General features: G+C 34.9%; 2 protein-coding genes across 4 annotated transcripts; one reads left to right on the top strand and one right to left on the bottom strand.

The window, feature by feature from the left end:
* Positions 1-1726: 1726 nt before the first annotated feature.
* Positions 1727-18286, bottom strand: LOC123555044 (uncharacterized). Of its 3 annotated transcripts, XM_045345575.2 has the most exons (3): positions 17944-18286; positions 6382-6506; positions 1727-6150 (listed from the first exon to the last, which is right to left on the bottom strand). In XM_045345575.2, exon 3 carries the CDS (start codon positions 4465-4467, stop codon positions 2014-2016), a length of 2454 nt encoding a protein of 817 aa, XP_045201510.2. In that variant the 5' UTR covers positions 4468-6150; positions 6382-6506; positions 17944-18286; the 3' UTR covers positions 1727-2013. The 3 variants fall into 3 exon arrangements, with proteins under 3 accessions (XP_045201510.2, XP_045201509.2, XP_053403503.1); XM_045345574.2 differs by having other exon boundaries at positions 1727-6506; XM_053547528.1 differs by lacking the exon at positions 17944-18286 and adding an exon at positions 8330-9043 and having other exon boundaries at positions 1727-6506.
* On the top strand, positions 6501-8299 carry LOC123555043 (uncharacterized). The gene is made up of 2 exons (XM_045345571.2): positions 6501-7094; positions 7257-8299. The coding sequence occupies exons 1-2, from the start codon at positions 6803-6805 to the stop codon at positions 8084-8086; spliced, it is 1122 nt and encodes a 373-aa protein (XP_045201506.2). The 5' UTR covers positions 6501-6802; the 3' UTR covers positions 8087-8299.
* Positions 18287-19800: the final 1514 nt, after the last annotated feature.

Here is a 19800-nt window from a genome sequence, read left to right as displayed (position 1 = left end):
ATGAAAAGGCTCGATCAAATCGAATCTGCCAATATTTTACTTGTTGAGTTCTAGGCTTCCAAAGGATCTTATAGATTTTATTGCTTTCACAACAGTAGACGTTAAGGTGACATGATGCGGCAGCCGTAGAGTCTCTCTGTATCTGGACTCGGTGTTGTTATAAACTTACCGAAACCTCTGTGTACCATTGCACGTTCCATGTGCACCAACATATGAATACATCTACAGGTGTCTCTAAATGATATTCTGGTACATATGACATGTGTAAATGTCGAGTTCGGGGCCTCCCGGTGTCCGAGTGGTTCAGGTTGCTGACTTCAAATCCCTTGCCCCTCAGCAATGTGGGTTTGTGTCTTACTCGGGGCGTTGAATTCTTCATGTGAGGAAGCCATGCAGCTGCCTGACGGAAAGTCGGTGGTTCAACTTAGGTACTCATTCGTGATGAAATAATGCACAGAGCAGCACCTGGGGTCTTCCTCCATCATCAAAGCTGAAAAATGACTATAATTATGACATATAATTATGTCTGTGCGACGTTAAAACCAACAGAAACAAAACAAAAATGCTGAGTTCTGCTCAACTCGGGGCTAGATGGCGGGAACAGTAGAGACTCAGTCAAACCGAGCCTGCAACATTTTTGTTTATGTCGCGTTGGATGATCTGTGGTTTTCCATTTTTTTCTATTACTTACGTCCTTTCGATATCTTTGGCCATATCAAATGACTGGAATCTCATGAGTGAATGTCATTATAAAACAGAAAAACATAGACAGAAACACAATAACCTATTTAATTCTTATGTCATATCTTCGAAACAAATCAAAATGGTTGGATATTTGAACATAATATATCTGCGAAAATGCAATATCTACACCCCGTTTATCGTTACAAATTTTATATTCTAGTTGAATGAGAACAAAATATCATCTTTATTATTTGCGGCTTTTTAAAAATGGGTAGAAAAGTAAAAAAAAAAAAAAGGCATGACGTAAAAGCTTAAAAACAAAATTTCATTGTAGGTGATAGGGTTCTTCAGAAAAATATGAAAACAGAAAGGGGATTTCTCAAAAACTCATGCACCAGCGTATTGGTCCTTACTATATCAGTGAGCTTGGACCAAATTATCGTTAACTCTGATTCCTTTCTATCACGCATCAAACGGTATGTACGGCAAAAACTCGTCAAGGTCACATGCTGCATGGTCCGAGGGACTCCAGTGTTGGCAAACAACCTTCTGAAAACAAAGCGGTAAAAGATTCAGATAAACGCTCTGGGAGTTCTGGGGAAGGTGGTGAAAAATTACATTCAGGTACAACTGGCAAATAGAATAACATCACTGGACGAAAGCATTATCAATTTTAGAATTCTGCTGAATGGACTCCCCAAGAGAAGTAGCTAATCTCATCTCTTCAGACGAACTTGATGACCTTTTTTCCTTCTATACTCTATGTAAATGATGCAATCGGGTTGGGAGGGAATTTTCAGAATCGTTCTAGCGGAACGAACATACCTATCAGTTTAAAGTTATATAGTAGACAGTATAACTTAGGCCTCATAGTCATTAAACAGGACTTATGTAAGCAGACGACACATTTCCAACAGGGTATGACCTTGTGTTAGGTGTACATGTACAACTATTTAGGGCGGCATGTTTATACCTGCTTTTGAAAGGGCTGAATGTGAATTAGTATAGATAGTGGTGGTTTAAAAAAACCATGAAGACAGAACATCTTTGCATGAGTTTAATTGTACTATTTTACTACATAATTTTATTACAATCAAATAGGATTTGATAAATATACATGTATACAGTATTACCCAGACTGAGCTGAATTCAAATACATGAAAAACACAATTCTATTTTACATTATTTTCTATAGTATGTTTTTACAGTGCCATCGGTTTAAACATTCAATAATATACAAAATTACAACAATTTGTATTGAATATACATGTTGAGTGTATTAAACTAAACTGGAGTTTTCTCGAGGTTTTCTTCATAATACAAACTGGACTAATATCCGTACGGATAGGAAACATAATTACCCCCAATCACCCTTTTGTCAAACACCATTTGGTTGTCCTTTCGTTCACTTATTGTGATGAGCTTTGAACTGTTTCTGTCACTAGCTATTTTGTGAGCATTTACAACAGATAGTACAGCATCCTGCCTTTTAGTAACAATCGTCCTCAACACATCAAAATTGACATTTAACATATTTTTACAGCTCAGGGTGATGCCTCGTATTTTACAGTGGGTACAATTACCATCCCCATCAGGTTTTTGTAACTCATACCCATAGTTTTTCGGACCACAAGTTATAAACGTCTTTATTGAATTTCCTGGAACCTCATCAGTGAGATCTCCAAGATAATCGTTTAGTTCTGGTTTTGTTTCACCCTGTTTTGTTGAGAAAATCACTGAGTCTGTGTCAGCGTATAGCGCTCTTGGTCCAAGTGTTTCCAAATACGAAAATAGTTTAAGTCGTGCCTGTGCAGTCGTGTATGCAGCAATAACCACATTTGTTTTTGGATTAGTATCCACAAAATCCTCCTTGTATTTCCAATGCATTTCAACAAATTCGTCAGAAACATAATTAACACACGTCACTTCTTCACGGTCAGACGTGAGTTTGTCGAAATAAACTGAAAGGTCTTCTATCAAGTCAACCTGAGGCATGTTTGACCTTTGACCAAATTTCCCCCAAAAGGAATTCAACATTAGTTTGGCTAATGCTCTGAAACCAGGATTTTTCTTTATATTTTCATAGTCAAGAAGAATGCCCTCTTTCTGATAATACATGTTTATGTATTTTCTTTTCTGTTGTTCTGTCTGACACCACTTTGGCCATCCGCTAGCTTCCTGCTTTATTTTTAAGAAAGTGTTTACGTATTGTGTAAATATGCCACCGGTCTTTGTGATTGGATCATACTTGGATACTTTGTTAAAATGCCACACTTCATAGACTTTTACTATTTGATACCCCTTTTGTATAGCTTTTTGGACCTCATCAGTCACCCAAGTGCCAATGAAAGAACGTTCTGTGTCATTATGACTACAAGAGGTTTGTTCTTTTGTCTCTGCACACGCCCTGCAAAGATGAAACAAAAGTTTCCCATTGCATTTACTTGGTAAAACCGGATGGAAAAGTCCTTTTGGAGGTAGAACTTTACACTTAATTAGACCCTCATATTTATCCAACTCTTTGAAGTTTTCTGTGACAATTTTTGGATGACCTAACGGGATTTTCCCGGTCTTATTTACCCATGGGTAGAGAGAAGTTACGTCGTAGTAATCTATTGTTTCGTCTGCGGAAGCTTCTTTGTACAATGTATATGCTTCTGTTCGACCTCCATAAAATGCATCACGCGGTTCCAACGGAGAAATGATGCCAAGACTTTCAATAAAAGACCTCATGTTGCTATCATTTGAAACCTGTTTATCAAATTCTGATTCACAAATGCAAATATAGGTATAGCCATCATTCTCAAGATATCTTTGTTTTTCTATAGTTTTATCATGCAACTCTCCCATTGTCAACTGGTTAACTGGATTGACTGTTGACCTAGAATAGTTAGTGGGGTTTCCATGCCAAAAATCTCCATGAAATTCTAATACAATTTTTTCCGCATTTTTGGATTCATAGTAACCATCTGCCCTGTATGGTCCTATGACTTTTTCTCCGCCATTTCGAGCATGTTGAATTTTATACCCTTCCATGTGAGATATATATTTCACCCACTGTAAAGCTTTCATAGACTGTTTTTGTTCAGGATTATACCCTTGACGTGGGATAAGACCAATAGTTTCAGATTCTAAAAATTTGGTTCTAAACACCAGGTTACAAGCGGATGCCATTGTGATACACTGTTCAAAGGGGTCAATGTCAGTGGTATCCATGAAATCTTCACGGAATCTCAAGCAACATCGTCTCAAGATGTCAGTGTCTGATTTACAATAGTCCAATAGCTGTTCTTGGAAGTCAAATGTGTCATTTTTATGTCTTGAGTACCATTTCAAGAACGTTTGTCTGTCGTCTGGTTTCATTCCATTTGGATTATAGAATGAAAGGTCTGGTAGACCGTCGAGAACAACCCGCTGGTTTTCTTTCTTGTTGAATAAATGAGGAAAGTAGCCCTTCTTCAGTTCATCAAAGCCAAACATTGCTGGCAATTTAGAAAGTGCCATGGGGAGAAAGTTTATAGAGTCAATCATTTTGATTTTGCAACTTGGTACTGTAAGGCACATGATTTTTGCCCCATTGGGTATCACTTTTGGTACTATTGCATTTGCATACAAATAATGAAGTATGGGATAAGAATCGTACCCTTGGAAGTTATGGCATAATACAGTAGAGTTGTAATTCTCTTCTGAAAACAACAAGTGACAGAAATCGTTCAAAGTGTTGTCACCACCAAAGATATACTCCCTTTGACCGCAATTCTCACAATTAAATTCTTTGTCCATACAAAGTGTACATACTTTCTGAACTACACAAAGATTTGGTTTGTGTTCATATACACCACAGTCAGACTTTAAACAATTTTGACATTTTCAAAAAACATCAGGACTATACTTCATGTCACATTCTACAAAGTCGTCGTGTGTACATTCAAAGTCAAAGAAAATATATGTTTTTGCATTGTCACTGATTAACTCTTCTTCAATGGACATTGGTTCTTCCTGAAAGCCTGTGGATTCCGGTATCATGTAACATTTATGTGTTTCCGGGAAGAAGCCTTTGCACATATTTCAATAGATTTGTCCACATATATGCTTCTTGTCCATTTTCTTGTTAACAGTCTTTCCACACTCGGTACATCGATAGATGGCAGAACACGTTGAATTTCCTTTAGCTGTAAGTCTTTTGTGGAGATCATAGCACTCCTGACCACGAAAGAAGCGGCGACATGTTTCGCATTCTATCCAGTTATCTTCCATTTGATCATGTACTTTGCGGCACGCATAGCAAACAGAGTTGCATTTATGATCTTCTTTGTGATCATAACCTTTGTCACACTGGGTACAATAGTAGTTCCTGGATACGAACGCCGGCATACTAGTGATCACATCATAATGATGATCATGATAATACAAGTATATTTTTTTTTCTGCCTCTGGACCTTTGAAGATAATCGCATTGAAATGTTCTTTGGATACCACATATATCTGGTACTCTGTCATCAACGATTGAAATATTTGTATCTCTTCTATTCCACATTGTGTAGGAGGAACACCCGCTTCCTTACGTAATTTTTCAGCCAGTCGTCTTTGTATCTCACAACCTTGACGTATACTGTTCCATTTTTCATGGCCATCTATCCTTGCTTTTGCGGTAATAATGGCTCTAGCACAACATAAATTGTCCCGATTTTGAACACGAAGTATGCACTTTTTATCCGATAAAAATTTATCCATGTCAACAAATTTACATCTCTTTCTAGTTCCTCCTTTGGGCATGTCAACATGTGTGATTTCTAACATCAAGCCTGAATCAATGGCAAAATCTTCGTTCGATTGAAGCACCCGCTAAACCTGTCAGCAGTTAATTCAGGTAATTTTATGAAAGGAATGACGATTGGGTAATCCAAAGTCGGAGTTTGAACTGTCACCCTCAACAAATCTTCAGATTTTGCTCCATCCGTTACATCTTGAAATATAGAGGCAAACATTCTTCGCAAAGTTGAAGATATATTTTCAGTTACTTCAATGTTTTGAAGCGAGATCTTGTAGAATGTAGCTGTTGTCTTGAATTTCTCGATCCGTTGACTTTTAATTTTCGTCAGAGTATAAAACTGATGTGGGTCTGCACCCTTTTTTAACTTTTTGATAGGTCCATCATTCTCGCTTGCGTTCGATTTTCGCTTCTGTCCTCCTCCTGTCTGGTCGTGGTGTCGTTGGAAATGATCATCTGAAGCATCCCTATGTGTAAAAACTTTTAGACACTCTGGACAGTGATGAGCGTTTTCATCACTATGTTTTTTCATATGCCTGTCCAGGTTGTCTCTTCTTGTAAGACTCTTCTTGCAACTTGGACATATAAACTTAGTCCAGTGGTTTTGAATCCGTCTGTGCTGAAGTAGCTGACTGAGTTTTTTCAATTCAGCTCCACATTCTTCACAAGTGTAAGCCATGTTGACTGTTTGATTTCTAGAAACAGAAAGATAGAGGTACTAAGTGAACACGTTTTTTTATAGTAAACAATCTCATAGGTTGTTTTTAGAATGAATCTGATTGGTCAAAATACTGAAATCGGATATTTTGTGTTCATTTGAGAAACAAGTATGCTAACTTCATAAATGCATTTTAAAGATAAAAACAACTACCAGGCGAGACTACAAATATCCAGGCGAGACTAACATGCGAATATATAATCATTACCTTTTTCTACGCACAACTGTTAATGCTGTAAGTAAATTATAAATATCTTATCTTGTTGTTTTGCTGACTGTAGATTGTAGCAGCACTGTTATTTCACTGTAGATCTGATGGTGTTGGCTCTCAATCTGGAAATGAAAAGTTTGGTATGAGTACCTAAGTATTTAAACCAATCAAGAAACTTAAATTTAGTTCATTTTGATTGGTTAGTAGTACAGGCTGATTTCATTTTAACTTTGAAAAAATATTTAAATACGCTATTTATTATACACTTGAATCAGTTTCATCACAGACGTCGCAGTGAAAAGATGGATAGAATTAACTGTCTGGAGTGTGGTGTAACATTTTGTAGTAGATTCAACATGATGCGGCATAAAAAAACAAACATGTAAAAGAAGATGAGCACTTCAGAATTTCAACTCATATGCCTAATTTCTCAACAGGAGCGCATTTGGGAGCGCATTTGGGAGCTCCCTTAAAGGGAGCTCCGCAAGGAGCGCCGGGAGCGCATTTGGGAACGTCTTTGGGAGCGCATTTGGGAGCTCCCTTACAGGGAGCTCCGCAAGGAGCGTCGGGAGCGCATTTGGGAGCTCCAGAAGACGTGTCACAGGGAGCGCCGGGAGGAGCTCCGCAAGGAGCGCTTCAGGGAGGACCGCAGGAAATCAAACCAACTATTCTACAGCATCCTTTTACCATGATGATTTCTGGTCCCACAGGTATATATTTTGTTTTCAGTGTTACCTGAATTTTATAAACATAAAGAGTTTACCAGTGAGAATATAACCTTAATGTATATCCTTTGTTTTGCCCTATAATTTTTCTAATACATACTAGTCTATTTACTCAAACATTTGTAATGCAGAAACATTCCTTTTCAGCATGTGGAAAGACAACATTTGTAAAGGAATTGCTGCAAAATCATATCTACAGAATTAAGCCTGGTGTACAAAGAATAGTGTGGCTGTACAAGAGATGGCAACCAATGTATGGGGAAATACAAAGCACAGTTTACCCAGAGGTGAAATTCTACCAAGGCATTCCATCCGACATAAACGAAGACGAATATTTTGACACAAAGTTAAATAACTTGCTAATTCTGGACGATATGATGTCAGAGGCTGGAAAGGACAAAAGAATTACAGATTTATTCACGGAGGGATCGCATCACCGATCTTTGTCGGTGATTTCCATCAATCAAAACCTCTACGCCAGCAAGGATCCGACACAGAGAAGAAACTGTCATTATCTGGTAATGTTCAATAATCCAGTCGACAAACAATCTATGATCACATTAGCAAGACAGATGTACCCTGGTAAAACTGAATACTTTTTAAAGAAGTTTGAGAAAGCAACTAAACAGCCCTATGGCTTTCTATTGGTGGATTTAAAACCATTTACACCGGAACATGCCAGACTGAAATATGATTTAATGTGGATAGACAGAAGATCTACGAACAACGAAAGCCTGTCAGAACTGACCAATCAGATGACAGAACCAGACCAAAATTGTATAAAAGGCGAGCAACAATCAGTTTTAAATCATTTGTCAGTTGGAATTCAAACTGTAGACATCGCAGGAAATAATTGTGAAATTATGGCTGAAAATACGAATGCTTGCGACGATTGTGGACTTTTGTTTGACTCTTCGCATGATGTACAGAGACACGTAAAACGAGGGTGGTGTGCAGAAAATAACGATACTACGTAACCAAAGAAAAGAAAAATAGAAGGCAGCAGTTGTGATGAAATGGGAGATAACGTTGAAGAAAATCAGGCTTATCTATCCCTCTGGAAAAAAGCTATAGACTGTAACGACGATAAATACGATAAATTGTATAATCAGTTTATACAGGACGGAGAAGACAAGGAGTCTGCACAGGAAATGACAGAAGATCGTATCCAGCCGTATAATGAACGCAAAAAAAAAAGATTATCGTCTGTTAAATCTTACCTGTATCTTGCTGTTGTCTCCTTGACGTCTGTTTGACTAATGACAATTCGTTTATACATAAAAATATTATGATAGGTCTTAATCAAAACATTTCTTGATTGATTATCTAAGTAAACTGCTTTTTGCTGCAGCAATACTGAATTAATTCTGTAACTTTGTCATATAAATAAATGATAAATACACCAATTCAAAATATGTAGATGCAAAATTCAATATATATTTTGTTAAAATGGGATCTCATAGTCATATTAAAGAAAGTTTAACTTGTGAAATGTCTTTATTTACATATTTATTAAGAGTTTATTATGTATAAATCAAATTGGCACTTGCGTAAAAATGTACCTCTAGTATGCTTGTTTACCGATATGAGGAGTTATGAACCGTGGACTGTTACTATATTTAAATAGGAAAGTCCAATATTTGATACTATTATTAACTTGACACGGAAAGTACAATATATGTATATAGAAGTTTCACCTTAAAGACACTGATTCTGGTATGCCAGGTATGTGGCCTATGGGAATGATAAGGTCTGCGTATTGGTGGTAATGGCCAATACACAAGACTGGACCATTGATAGACTTGCTTCTGTTTATCATATTAAGCTACTGTATAGCTACTGTGCAGTACATAAATTACAGGCGATATGTCTCACCTTCATAGCAAATCAGTTCTCACCTTTATAACGAGTTTAGAAAGCTTGATTGAATTAGGGCTAGATAAACAAAGTGATAAGACACAACAGTGTTTTTTTTTTCATATTTTTAATAATCAAGTTTTTTAACAATTACATTTCATCATTGCTGTTTTTTTTTAATCGAAAATATAAAAAAATGCATTCAGGCACATAGCTTTTAGAAATAATAAATTATGTGTATTTTGAAAAATGATATCTCTTTATTGCTGGATTTTATTATACATAAATGAATGATCGTTATTTAGACAACACAAGCGGAATTATGCATTTCTAATATATTAAATCCTTCTGTCCATATTCCATTTTATCTATTAAAAATGCAACTGAACGCTAAATTTCTAATAAAATCCAGCAATTATCTTTTTTTCTGGTTTTATTTTGTTATTTTTAATAAAAAGATCATAATCATTGAATAAACAAACTTTTAATTTCTTTTATTAAGTTTTAAGTAATTACTTAATGGTTAAGGAGTGAGAATTGCTTTGCTATAAGAATTATTATTTAATTGGCCTGGACATTACTCAACATCAATTAAAATAATTTTGTGTACATTCTAAACAAAAGCAAAAACAGCATTTCAATAAAATGCAAAACACAGGAAATAACCAATTTATCTGTAGACAATAAAATTTATGATTCTCTTACAATAATTAGGCTACATGTCAAGTCTACAGGGGTTTTATGGACCCTTATCAGACTGGACCAGACAGGATCTTGTATATTGGAGATTAAAAAGTCTGGTATTTGGGGGGGGGGGGGGGGCACTTATATAGGAGATTTTCTTTGTCTTTAATGGTTACTCGACCGGGGGAAAAACGCGTGTAGACTGCTACATGTAGTATGATGTTACATCGTTGATAAGCTGTTAACAAATAATAAGTAAGTAGTAAAACACTGTAATATATTATGAAGGATACTTTCCTAAACATGTTTAAACTTGTTTGATATTGACAGGGTTGCAACCTGTTTATACCAAGAGCATTTCAAATAGTTTAAAATGGAATTTCACAAAATGATATTTGATTAACATTGGGAGGGAGGGAGGGAGGGTATACTTAAAACCAATACTTACAGTTCCCTATAGAACTAAATAATACATAACATAAATTTAATAATAAACTAGTTTGTAGTTACATTAAGTGTTAATTTGAACAAAATGATGGCATTTGTACATGAGTTGTATAACTATCGATGGTAACACTCGGAACGGTTGTCTACGTTCCTGGCTGATTTTAAAAACACTGAATCAGTTTTTAGTGCCGTTGGCTAAGCTACCTGGTGACATGCCTGTTATTTAGTATGTGTCAATAATGAACAGTTAAAAATGTTAAATCGGTGTACCTAATATATCTCTCTACCTCGATAACGTTCCGCAAGAACGATTCTGAAAATTCCCTCCCAACCCGATTGCATCATTTACATAGAGTATAGAAGGAAAAAAGGTCATCAAGTTCGTCTGAAGAGATGAGGTTAACTACTAAGAGAAATGCAATCCTTAGGATATTCAGAGACATAACATTCATAAAGCTGAATGTAAAGAAAAGAAATATATAACTAAATATATACTCTAAAATTGTTCATATTTCAGTAGATACAGTGATATTTTGAACTAATAATATTACCATGGAAGCAAACCCCATGACGCATTTCAAAGGCGTTGACACATGTCTATTGAAGGAACACAGTTTCAGCTTTTTACCTTTATTTCAACACTATCAATGAGAATAAAGTCTTAATGAAGTGTATTGTTTGTTTAAATAAAGCAGAAGAAACAAACATAATTATTATAGTACGTTTTATTTGACCTGGCGGGGAGGAGTTAATCTCTGGCTGCAAATAATGGTAATCTCACAAAACGAGCAAAATAGGTAGAGCTACGATGGTTACAGTGTAAGGTAGATGGAAAAGTCTGCAAAAGTAATGCACCGTGTGCCTTATAATGTGGAAGAACTATTTTAGGTTTCAATTAAATCTACTTAGTAATAACTCAGATAGAGCAAATGTACATCACAACTTGAACCTGAAATTATTGTAAAAAGGGGGCATTACTCAAAGCATATTGATGCGGGTGACGATGTAGAACAACCATTTCAAGTTTGAATCAAATGCATTAAGTAACATAAGAGCTATGGTAAAATACTCAAAATTAAACTGAATTTCTTTGTAAAAAGTGGGCATGCTTCCCTAAATATTTGTGTCAGAGATATGGACCTTGTATTATGTGATCAGGATGATGATTTGGATTAACTATTGTAGCAGCTAAGACATTAAATTACACGAAACACAATACATTGCAACTAATTTGAATCTACCCAGGTGGCAAGGTATATTACTTTCTTAACTGAGTTAAAATAACTATTGTAGGAAAATGATATATATTTGATCGCGGGTAGTGTGTCAAAATTATGATAACCATTGTCATAAAGCTTCTGTTGGAAAAAAAATAAATATCACGTCATGTATATTTTGTGGTAATTTTGATAAAAAGGCATAATCGATTACTGTGTATAAATCATGATGTATTACTTATGTCTTTTTCTGCACTATATCATTTGTGTTGTATTGTTTAAATTTTGCTTTGGCGGAACGATAAATTGTATTAGATGTTGTCCAGCTTAACTAAAGTTCATAAGAATTTTGAACGTTTTTATCAAAATAGCGGATGCCGTTTAGTATGAATGAACGTGACAGCAAACAGACTGTTCTTACAGTATAGAAAAATCAACACAAACCATTTAAATCCCAAATCCCTAAATTTATATTAAAAGATAAACGAAATATGACAGTTTAAAAGATTAACTGAAAATTTCAATGTGAGTTGTCTGTCACTGACAAGTGGTGATGAGGAAACGAGTTATACAAAGAAATTCATTTTTTTCCTGCAAACGTCTACTACGGAAATTATTTGCATAGTAAACATACAGTTAATTGTATTTATAAAAAAATGAAGCTTTTGTGTCAGCATATGCCGTTTCTGGGTATATTTGGTATGTTCAAGCTTATATTAGAAGGAATAAAATAAGGGGTACTAGCCACTACATGAAAGACATAAAAAAGTATTTACAATTACACAGTTATTTCATAACATAATTATTAAATTAATAGAATGAACAAGATACACAGGGTTTCACCTTAAGTAAAGATCTCAGTTGGTAAAAGCACGCAATTATCATAACTGCAAATGTAAAAAAACTCACACAGAATCAGCAAGAGAAATGTCAAAACAACAAACAGAAAATTTAAAAAGAAACAGCATTTAATACCATTATGTCCGATCTAAACTTGAATGCAGCACTACCATCTGACATTCACCACATACAATTCAACGAGTAAAACTATCGGCAGACAGATACGTATATGCAACCACTATAATCAAACAAGCAGTATCGCCTTAAATAACTTAACAGACAATCCCTTGAAAATCGCAGTTTCCAAACCTCTTTCTCACATAATGTTCTATAACATAAAATATAATCTTGTTGAAACTCATCGTACCCTTAAGGAATCTAATACATTTGCAGTTAGGAATCTAATATATTTGATTTCGCAATGTCACACCCAGTATGCAAGCTCTTTGTTCAAAAAACCAAACGTCCTTTGAATAATACCGAAATTACACATTGAATTTGGGAGCAGTAGTACGCTAAACATAGTGTCGAAACGGACATTTCTTATACATAACTATATATGTGTGCATAGAAAATAACGGTTTTATCCCGAATTCGGTACACGGAATATGTCTTTGCAATCAACATGCGGATGGTCCTAGAAGAAGATCGGCTTCCTTTCATTACGATTTAACAATATTTAACCCCATTCCCGGGTTTTCTGTCTTTCAGATTTCATTTATCTTTGCTTAAATTTCATCTTATAAATGAACAGCGAAGTGCGCGATACCTTTCTGAGGTAAAATATTAAGAAATAGCGTGGTTTTGAAGGGGTGAAATCCTAACGAAGATTCTGCAAGACTACTCAAGGAGATTCACTTCACCGAAGGACAACTCTAGTCATTAGTTTTTCAACAAGGTTGACCATAATGAAATAATACATAATCTCTGTTGGGAGTCCATCCATTAGCATCACAAAGTCTTTAGTCAAAGAAAGATCCCAAAGTGTCGTTGGTGACGGCTGGCCCTCATGCACTCTAACTGTTCTCTCTGCAGTTCCTCGTGGTTCAGCAATATGCCTCTGTCTCTTCCTGATTTACCTTAACCGTTTACTGGCTCTATTAAAAGAAGCAGTAGATCATTTGCATATAAAACTATTATGTGTCTTATGCGGAAATCCTAACCTGTTATACAAATTCAGCAAAATAATCTCCATTCCCTAAAAGCATAGGAAAATGACTGGTCAATGAAGTTTAACCCTAAAACATATGAGGGTACTAGATACTACTTGAATGAAATTAAAATAAAGGCTATTCACAATTACACAGGTATTTCATAACATAATTATCAAATTAATAGATTGAACAAAATACACAGGGTTTCTCTTTAAGTAAAGATCTCAGAAAGCACACAATTATCATAACTGCAAAAGTGAAGAACTCACACAGAATCAGCAAGAGAAATGTCAAAACAACAAACAGAAAATCAAAGAAACAGCATACATAAACCATTATGTCCGATCTAAACTTGAATGTAGCACTACCATCTGACATTCAATTCAGCGAGTATAACTATCGGCAGACCGATACGTATATGCAACAACTATAATCAAACAAGCAGTATCGCCTTAAAGAACTTAACAGGCAATCCCTTGAAAATCTCAGTTTCAAATCATCTCTCTCATAATGTTCTATAAAATAAAATATTATCTTGTTGAAACTCATCATACCCATAAGGAATCTAATATATATGCCGTAAGGAATCTTGTATATTTGATTCCGCAATGTCACACCCAGTATGCAAACTCTTTATTCCAATAACCATACGTCCTTTGAATAACACCGTTTCACAAACAAGACGACCACATTTGCCCTAATTTGATCTCCTGGGTATTGAAGTACGACATGAATGTGAAGCCACTCTCTCGGGTGTTGCTATTATTCTTTTTCTTGTCATACTATCAAACTGTAGCTGGGCACATACACTTTGCACCGATACTAAGACTTTTGAAATGACACACTGAATTGGGAGCAAAGGTTTGCTAAATATAGTGACATAATGGACATTTTTATACATAATTATATATACATGTGTGTGCATAGAAAATAACGGTTTTTACCCGAATTCGGTACACGGGATGGTCCTAGAAGAGTGTGCTTCCTGGAAAACCAGTACTGCTGTCATATGAGATTTCATGGTCGTGACCCTAGAGGGGCTCGAACTCACATCACACTTAAAACAATCTTTCATTGTAGGTAATCGGGTTCTTCAGAAAATTATATGAAATGCAAAAAAGGGATTTTTCCAAAACTCATGCACAAGCATATTGGTCATTACTATATCATTGAGTTTGGACCAAATTTAACTTATCGTTAACTCAGATTCCTTTTTATCACGCATCAAACGGTATGTGAAGCCAAAACCTGTATGGCAAAAACTCGTCAAGGTCACAAGCTGGTCCCAAGTACTCCAGTGTGGGCAAGTCACCTTCTAAGAACAAAGCGATTGAAGATTGAGATAAACCCTCTGAGGAAGGTGGTGAAAAATCACATCCAGGTACAACTGTCAAATAGAATATCATCAATGGACGAAAGCATTATCGATTCCAGAATTCTGCTGAATAGAAGAGAAAAGGAGAAAAGAAGTCCTTAGGATATTCAGAAACATAACACTCATAAAGCTGAATGTAAACAAACTAAAGTATAACTAAACATATACTCTAAAATTGTTCATGTTTCAGTAGATACAGTGATATTTTGAACTAAATTAATGTTACCATGGAAACAAAACCCATGACGTATTTCAAAGGCGTTGACACATGTCTTTTGAAGGAACACATTTTCAGCTTTTTGCCTTTATTTCAACGCTATCCATGAGAATAAAATTTGCAAGTACAACGACTCATAATGAAGATGAGAATTAGTGTATTTTTAGCTTTGTTGTTTTTTTTTTTTTGGGGTTTTTTTTTTTGTTTAAATAAATGCAGAAGAAACAAATATATTATAGTGCGTTTTATTTGACCGGGCGGGGCGAAGTTAATCTCTGCCTTATGCAAATATTGGTAATCTAAAAAACGAGCAAAATAAACAGAGGTACGATGGTTACAGTGTAAGGTAGATGACCAGTGAATAAGGTTGCCGAATATACTACATATCCTGCACAGTAATGCAGCCGCAAAACCACGCCCCACCAGGTCGATTAAAATGGACTATACTTACTATACAAATAAAATGTTTAGAATCTATATTTAACAAGAAGGGTAAATTTATTGAATATTTTTCTAATAAATCACGATATTAAGTTATAGATATTTGAAACATCTTTGTTGCCATTGTTACTTTAAACATGTTATATTGTTGTAATGATATTACCGTAATATTTTATTCGACTACTTCGATGCTGGAGTGTTAAATGATTACAGTATGGATGAAGATATTAGACAATAGCTTATGTCTGTGTCACATGTATTTAATAGTGTGCAACCTCCTTTTTTGGCCAACCAGAGAGAGTGATTTTTTTTTAAATGTGTCCTCTATTTCCTTAAGATCATTGAGACTGAACCAATAATTTTCGAAGAACAGCTGTACACGATGAAGAGAGTCGACACGACTGACTCTGCAGTTCTGACTGGTCAAACGTAGATTTCACACATGTCAGATAGAGTCCATGAAAAGATGAAAAGAAACCTCTTTCTATAACGTAATAACAGAGATAGAGATCATCTCACTTTAGTAAAGTATACCAAAACATTAAATAAGTATAAAAGTGATATAATTCATGGAACATGTCTGCAAAAGTAATGCACTGTGTGCCTAATAATGTGGAAGAACTATTTTAAGTTTGAATCAAACTTCTTTAGTAATAACTCCCATAGAGCAAGTGTACTTCACAACTTGAACCTGAAATTATTGTAAAAAAGGGGCATAACACATAGCATTTTGGTGTAAGTAATATGATGTGGGGTAACGATGTAGAACAACCACTTTAAGTTTGAATCAAATGCATTTAGTAACATTAGAGCTATAGAGCTATGGTAAAAAACACTCAAAATTAAACTGAATTTCTTTGTAAAAAGTGGACATGCTTCCCTAAATATTTGTGTCAGAGATATGTACCTTGTATTGTATGATCACGATGATGATTTGGATTAACTATTGTAGCAGCTAAGATGTTAAATTAAACGAAACACAATACATTGCAATTAATTTGAATCTACCCTAGTGGCAAGGTATATTACTTCCTTAACTAAGTTAAAATAACTATTGCAGGAAAATGATATATTTGATCGCGGGTAGTGTTTCAAAATTATGATAACCATTGTCATAAGGCTTTTGTTTGGAAAAAAATAAATATCACGGCATATATATTTTGTGGTAATTTTGATCAAAAGGAATAATCGATAACTGTGTATAAATCATAATGTATTACTTATGTCTTTTTTTGCACTGTATCATTTGTGTTGTATTGTTTAAAGTTTGCTTTGGTGGAATGATAAATTGTATTAGATGTTGTCCAGCTTAATTAAAGTTCACAAGAATTTAGAGCGTTTTTATCAAAATAGCGGATGCCGTTTAGTATGGATGAACGTTGTTGCAATATAGAAAAATAATCAACACAAAACATTTAAATCCCAAAACCCTAAAATTATATTTAAAGATAAACGAAATATGACAGTTTAAACGTTTTACTGAAAATTTCGATGAGATGTCTGTCACTGACAAGTGGAGATGAGAAAAGTGTCAGGATACGAGTTATATGACACAGGGAAGTGCCTTCACCCTTAGTACCTTAAGCAATGAAATGGGTCCAAAAAAACTAGCTGACAAACTATGTTAAAGCGTAGACATGATGAAACCATACATCTCATATATAAACTAGAAGATGCCTATTTCTGCAAAAAAAAAAAAGATCTTGATAAAGCGAAGTTTTCTGAAAAGATTATCTCAGTAGTGGAAGGTTTCTTGGAAATATTATTGCAATAATTTACATACTTTTCTCGATTCTGTAAGTGCCCACAACTGCCATATATTAGCCAGATTACCATTCTCAATACTTTCAGAAATTATCTCGATATTTCGAACTTTTCTGACAAGTTTATCGCAATAGACTAAAGTTTCCAGAAAACCCAAAAGCATATCAAGAAAAAATAATTTATTGCGATAAGATTTTCAGAAAAATGCACTTTAATGGAAAGTTTAAAATATTATCGTGATAGTTACGGAGCATATTGTTGGAGTTCAAAGCATTAACGCGAAATTTTGCATTAAAATATTTTCAGGAAATGAATAAAAAATTCTAGAAAATATTATTTATTGCTGAAATGTTTTCCGAAAAAAATATGCACACATTTCCTGAAAAGTTTGCAAATTATCGTGATAGTTACCTAGCTATCTCGTGTCAAATTTATGCGACCATAGATTCCTTTTTACCTTTATATATAACCTAATGTGTGATGATGGGATCCAGCCATCACTGTAACAAACCCAAATCGTCCATAAATAACACAAAACTTATTATTTACAGCAATTCAACTAACAGTAAAACAATAGAATAGAGACTGACTGATGCATCTGTGTTTCTTTATCACGTTTTCAAAAGATCAAAATACAAAAAAATAATTCACATATTCCCGGGGCTCCATTTCACAATATTAGTCAATTTCAATAGAAGCATGGCTGAAATGTCAGAAGTCACATGAATGTTAACCCCATTGGCAAAATGTTTGCAATTGCTTGACCACAAATTGTACTTATTTTGCAGTTCAATTTGAAGCCAGACAAACAAATCCATTATACATATTCTACCATTACCCTTTTTCATAAGTTCTATGGTATTCCTTTCTGTTTGTCTGTACTTATCCCTAACAGCTTCTTGACAATAGCTTCTTTGTAAAGTAATTCCTTCAGAATTCTTTTCAAATGACCACCAAAAATGTTCCGTTTCAAGCACTATAAACATATGATAGATCACAGTTTTCGTAGGTTGCCACCACCGCAGCTTTTCCTTGTATGCAAAGACGTTGATAATTTGTTCGTTGGTACCTGCAATATTCCGTAGTTTGGTATACAGTTCATGACTCTCATAAGCGTAAAATACTCGCCAGCTTATGGCAGCTTCAGGGTAAAAATATATCTTATAGGTCCATTTTCTTCTTCCCTTTCATTAGCACACTTGTTGTACCCGATTTTAACTGAACTTGCGAACACTTGTCACAATTGAGTTCTTATATCCTGTTTTACCAAAGTACATACAATTTTTCCACTGCCGAATCAATTTAATTACATGCTCAGTTTATACAATTTATGATTTAACTGCCTTAGTCTTTTTCTGTATTTCTTAACATTTAAAGTAGCCGGATTCTATTAATTTCGAATCGAAAGTAGCCCATTCAAATACCTATCAAACTCGATCTTTTTCAGTTTAATTTGATCGAGAGTAGCCATTTCACAGCTTTTTTTAAATTTCGAATAGAAATATATCCAAAGATCACTATTAAACGCGACTGCTGATAAGCCTTATTTGAAAAATTAATATCATGTACTTCCATCGATAATCGTACATTTCCGAAAATAAGCAAGGAGTGTTAGGGACATTGATCATGTTTCAATAAATCAATATGTATTGTATTTAGCCTAGGTTTATTCAATGCCAATTATTTATTTACGGTGATATTATACAGGTTTAAAAGCTAAAGAAGATATTTAACAGAAGTTATCTGAGCGTACAATCACATATATATTTGTACATTTTATTAATTCAATGTCAAAGCATATTTACATTATGTTTATATTTTTACCATAATACGTTTTCATTACATGTTCGGCTTGCTGTAAAAACGACGTTGAATTTTGGTATTTTGGTGTAAAATAACTAAATATTGATATTTCCTCAAAACACGTAATCTTCTAACTCCTTAAACGTAAAAAATGGAAACAAACATTGAGGAAATAAAACTTATTAAAACCCCAGAAACACGTTTGAAAAGGCATTCATTCTAAAGGCACGAGATGGATCGGTCCAGGATTTATCTAAGAATACATTATCTACTCGCCCTTGGGAGGGAAACGGCTCGTCATAGACGTTCTATGATAGAAACGATGACCACGGGCCAGATGAAGTGCTTACAAATCATAGCTAAACAGATCGTAGATGGACAAATACCTATTTTTGATAGGGACTCCAATTACTTCCGTCGTTATCAACGTTTAATCAAAACATTGAAGAGCAGATTTGTGTCAGTTGCTCGCAAGAAACGTTTACAATTAAGGAGACATACCGTCGTTCCGAGACTTTGCGACTACACCACCTCCGTCACGCTATGCTAAACGAAATAAGATCTTCGGAGGACTAATGTCGAAACGCTTAATGAGTCACCAAAAGTAGATCAGCCCATCCCTAATACGAGAACAATAGAGGATGGGTTAGTCATTTAAGACATGCTCGTACATGAACCAGGGAGCAAGCGAATGAGTCATCGTTACGTCATCACCCACGCCAATTCTCAACCAATCAGTGGGAAGGAACCACGCCCACGATATATTTCGACCAATGGAAACATAACACTCATTTTCATATTATCTCAGGACGGTATTAAAAATCTCACTTCAGTTTAATTCTTCCCAGGAGATACACGTCGCCAAAATATTACGAAAATATAAATATTAGCT

The sequence above is a fragment of the Mercenaria mercenaria genome, chromosome 7, assembly GCF_021730395.1.
Source record: "Mercenaria mercenaria strain notata chromosome 7, MADL_Memer_1, whole genome shotgun sequence".
Taxonomy (NCBI): Eukaryota; Metazoa; Mollusca; class Bivalvia; order Venerida; family Veneridae; genus Mercenaria; species Mercenaria mercenaria.
This window is presented reverse-complemented; position numbering and strand designations above follow the sequence as displayed.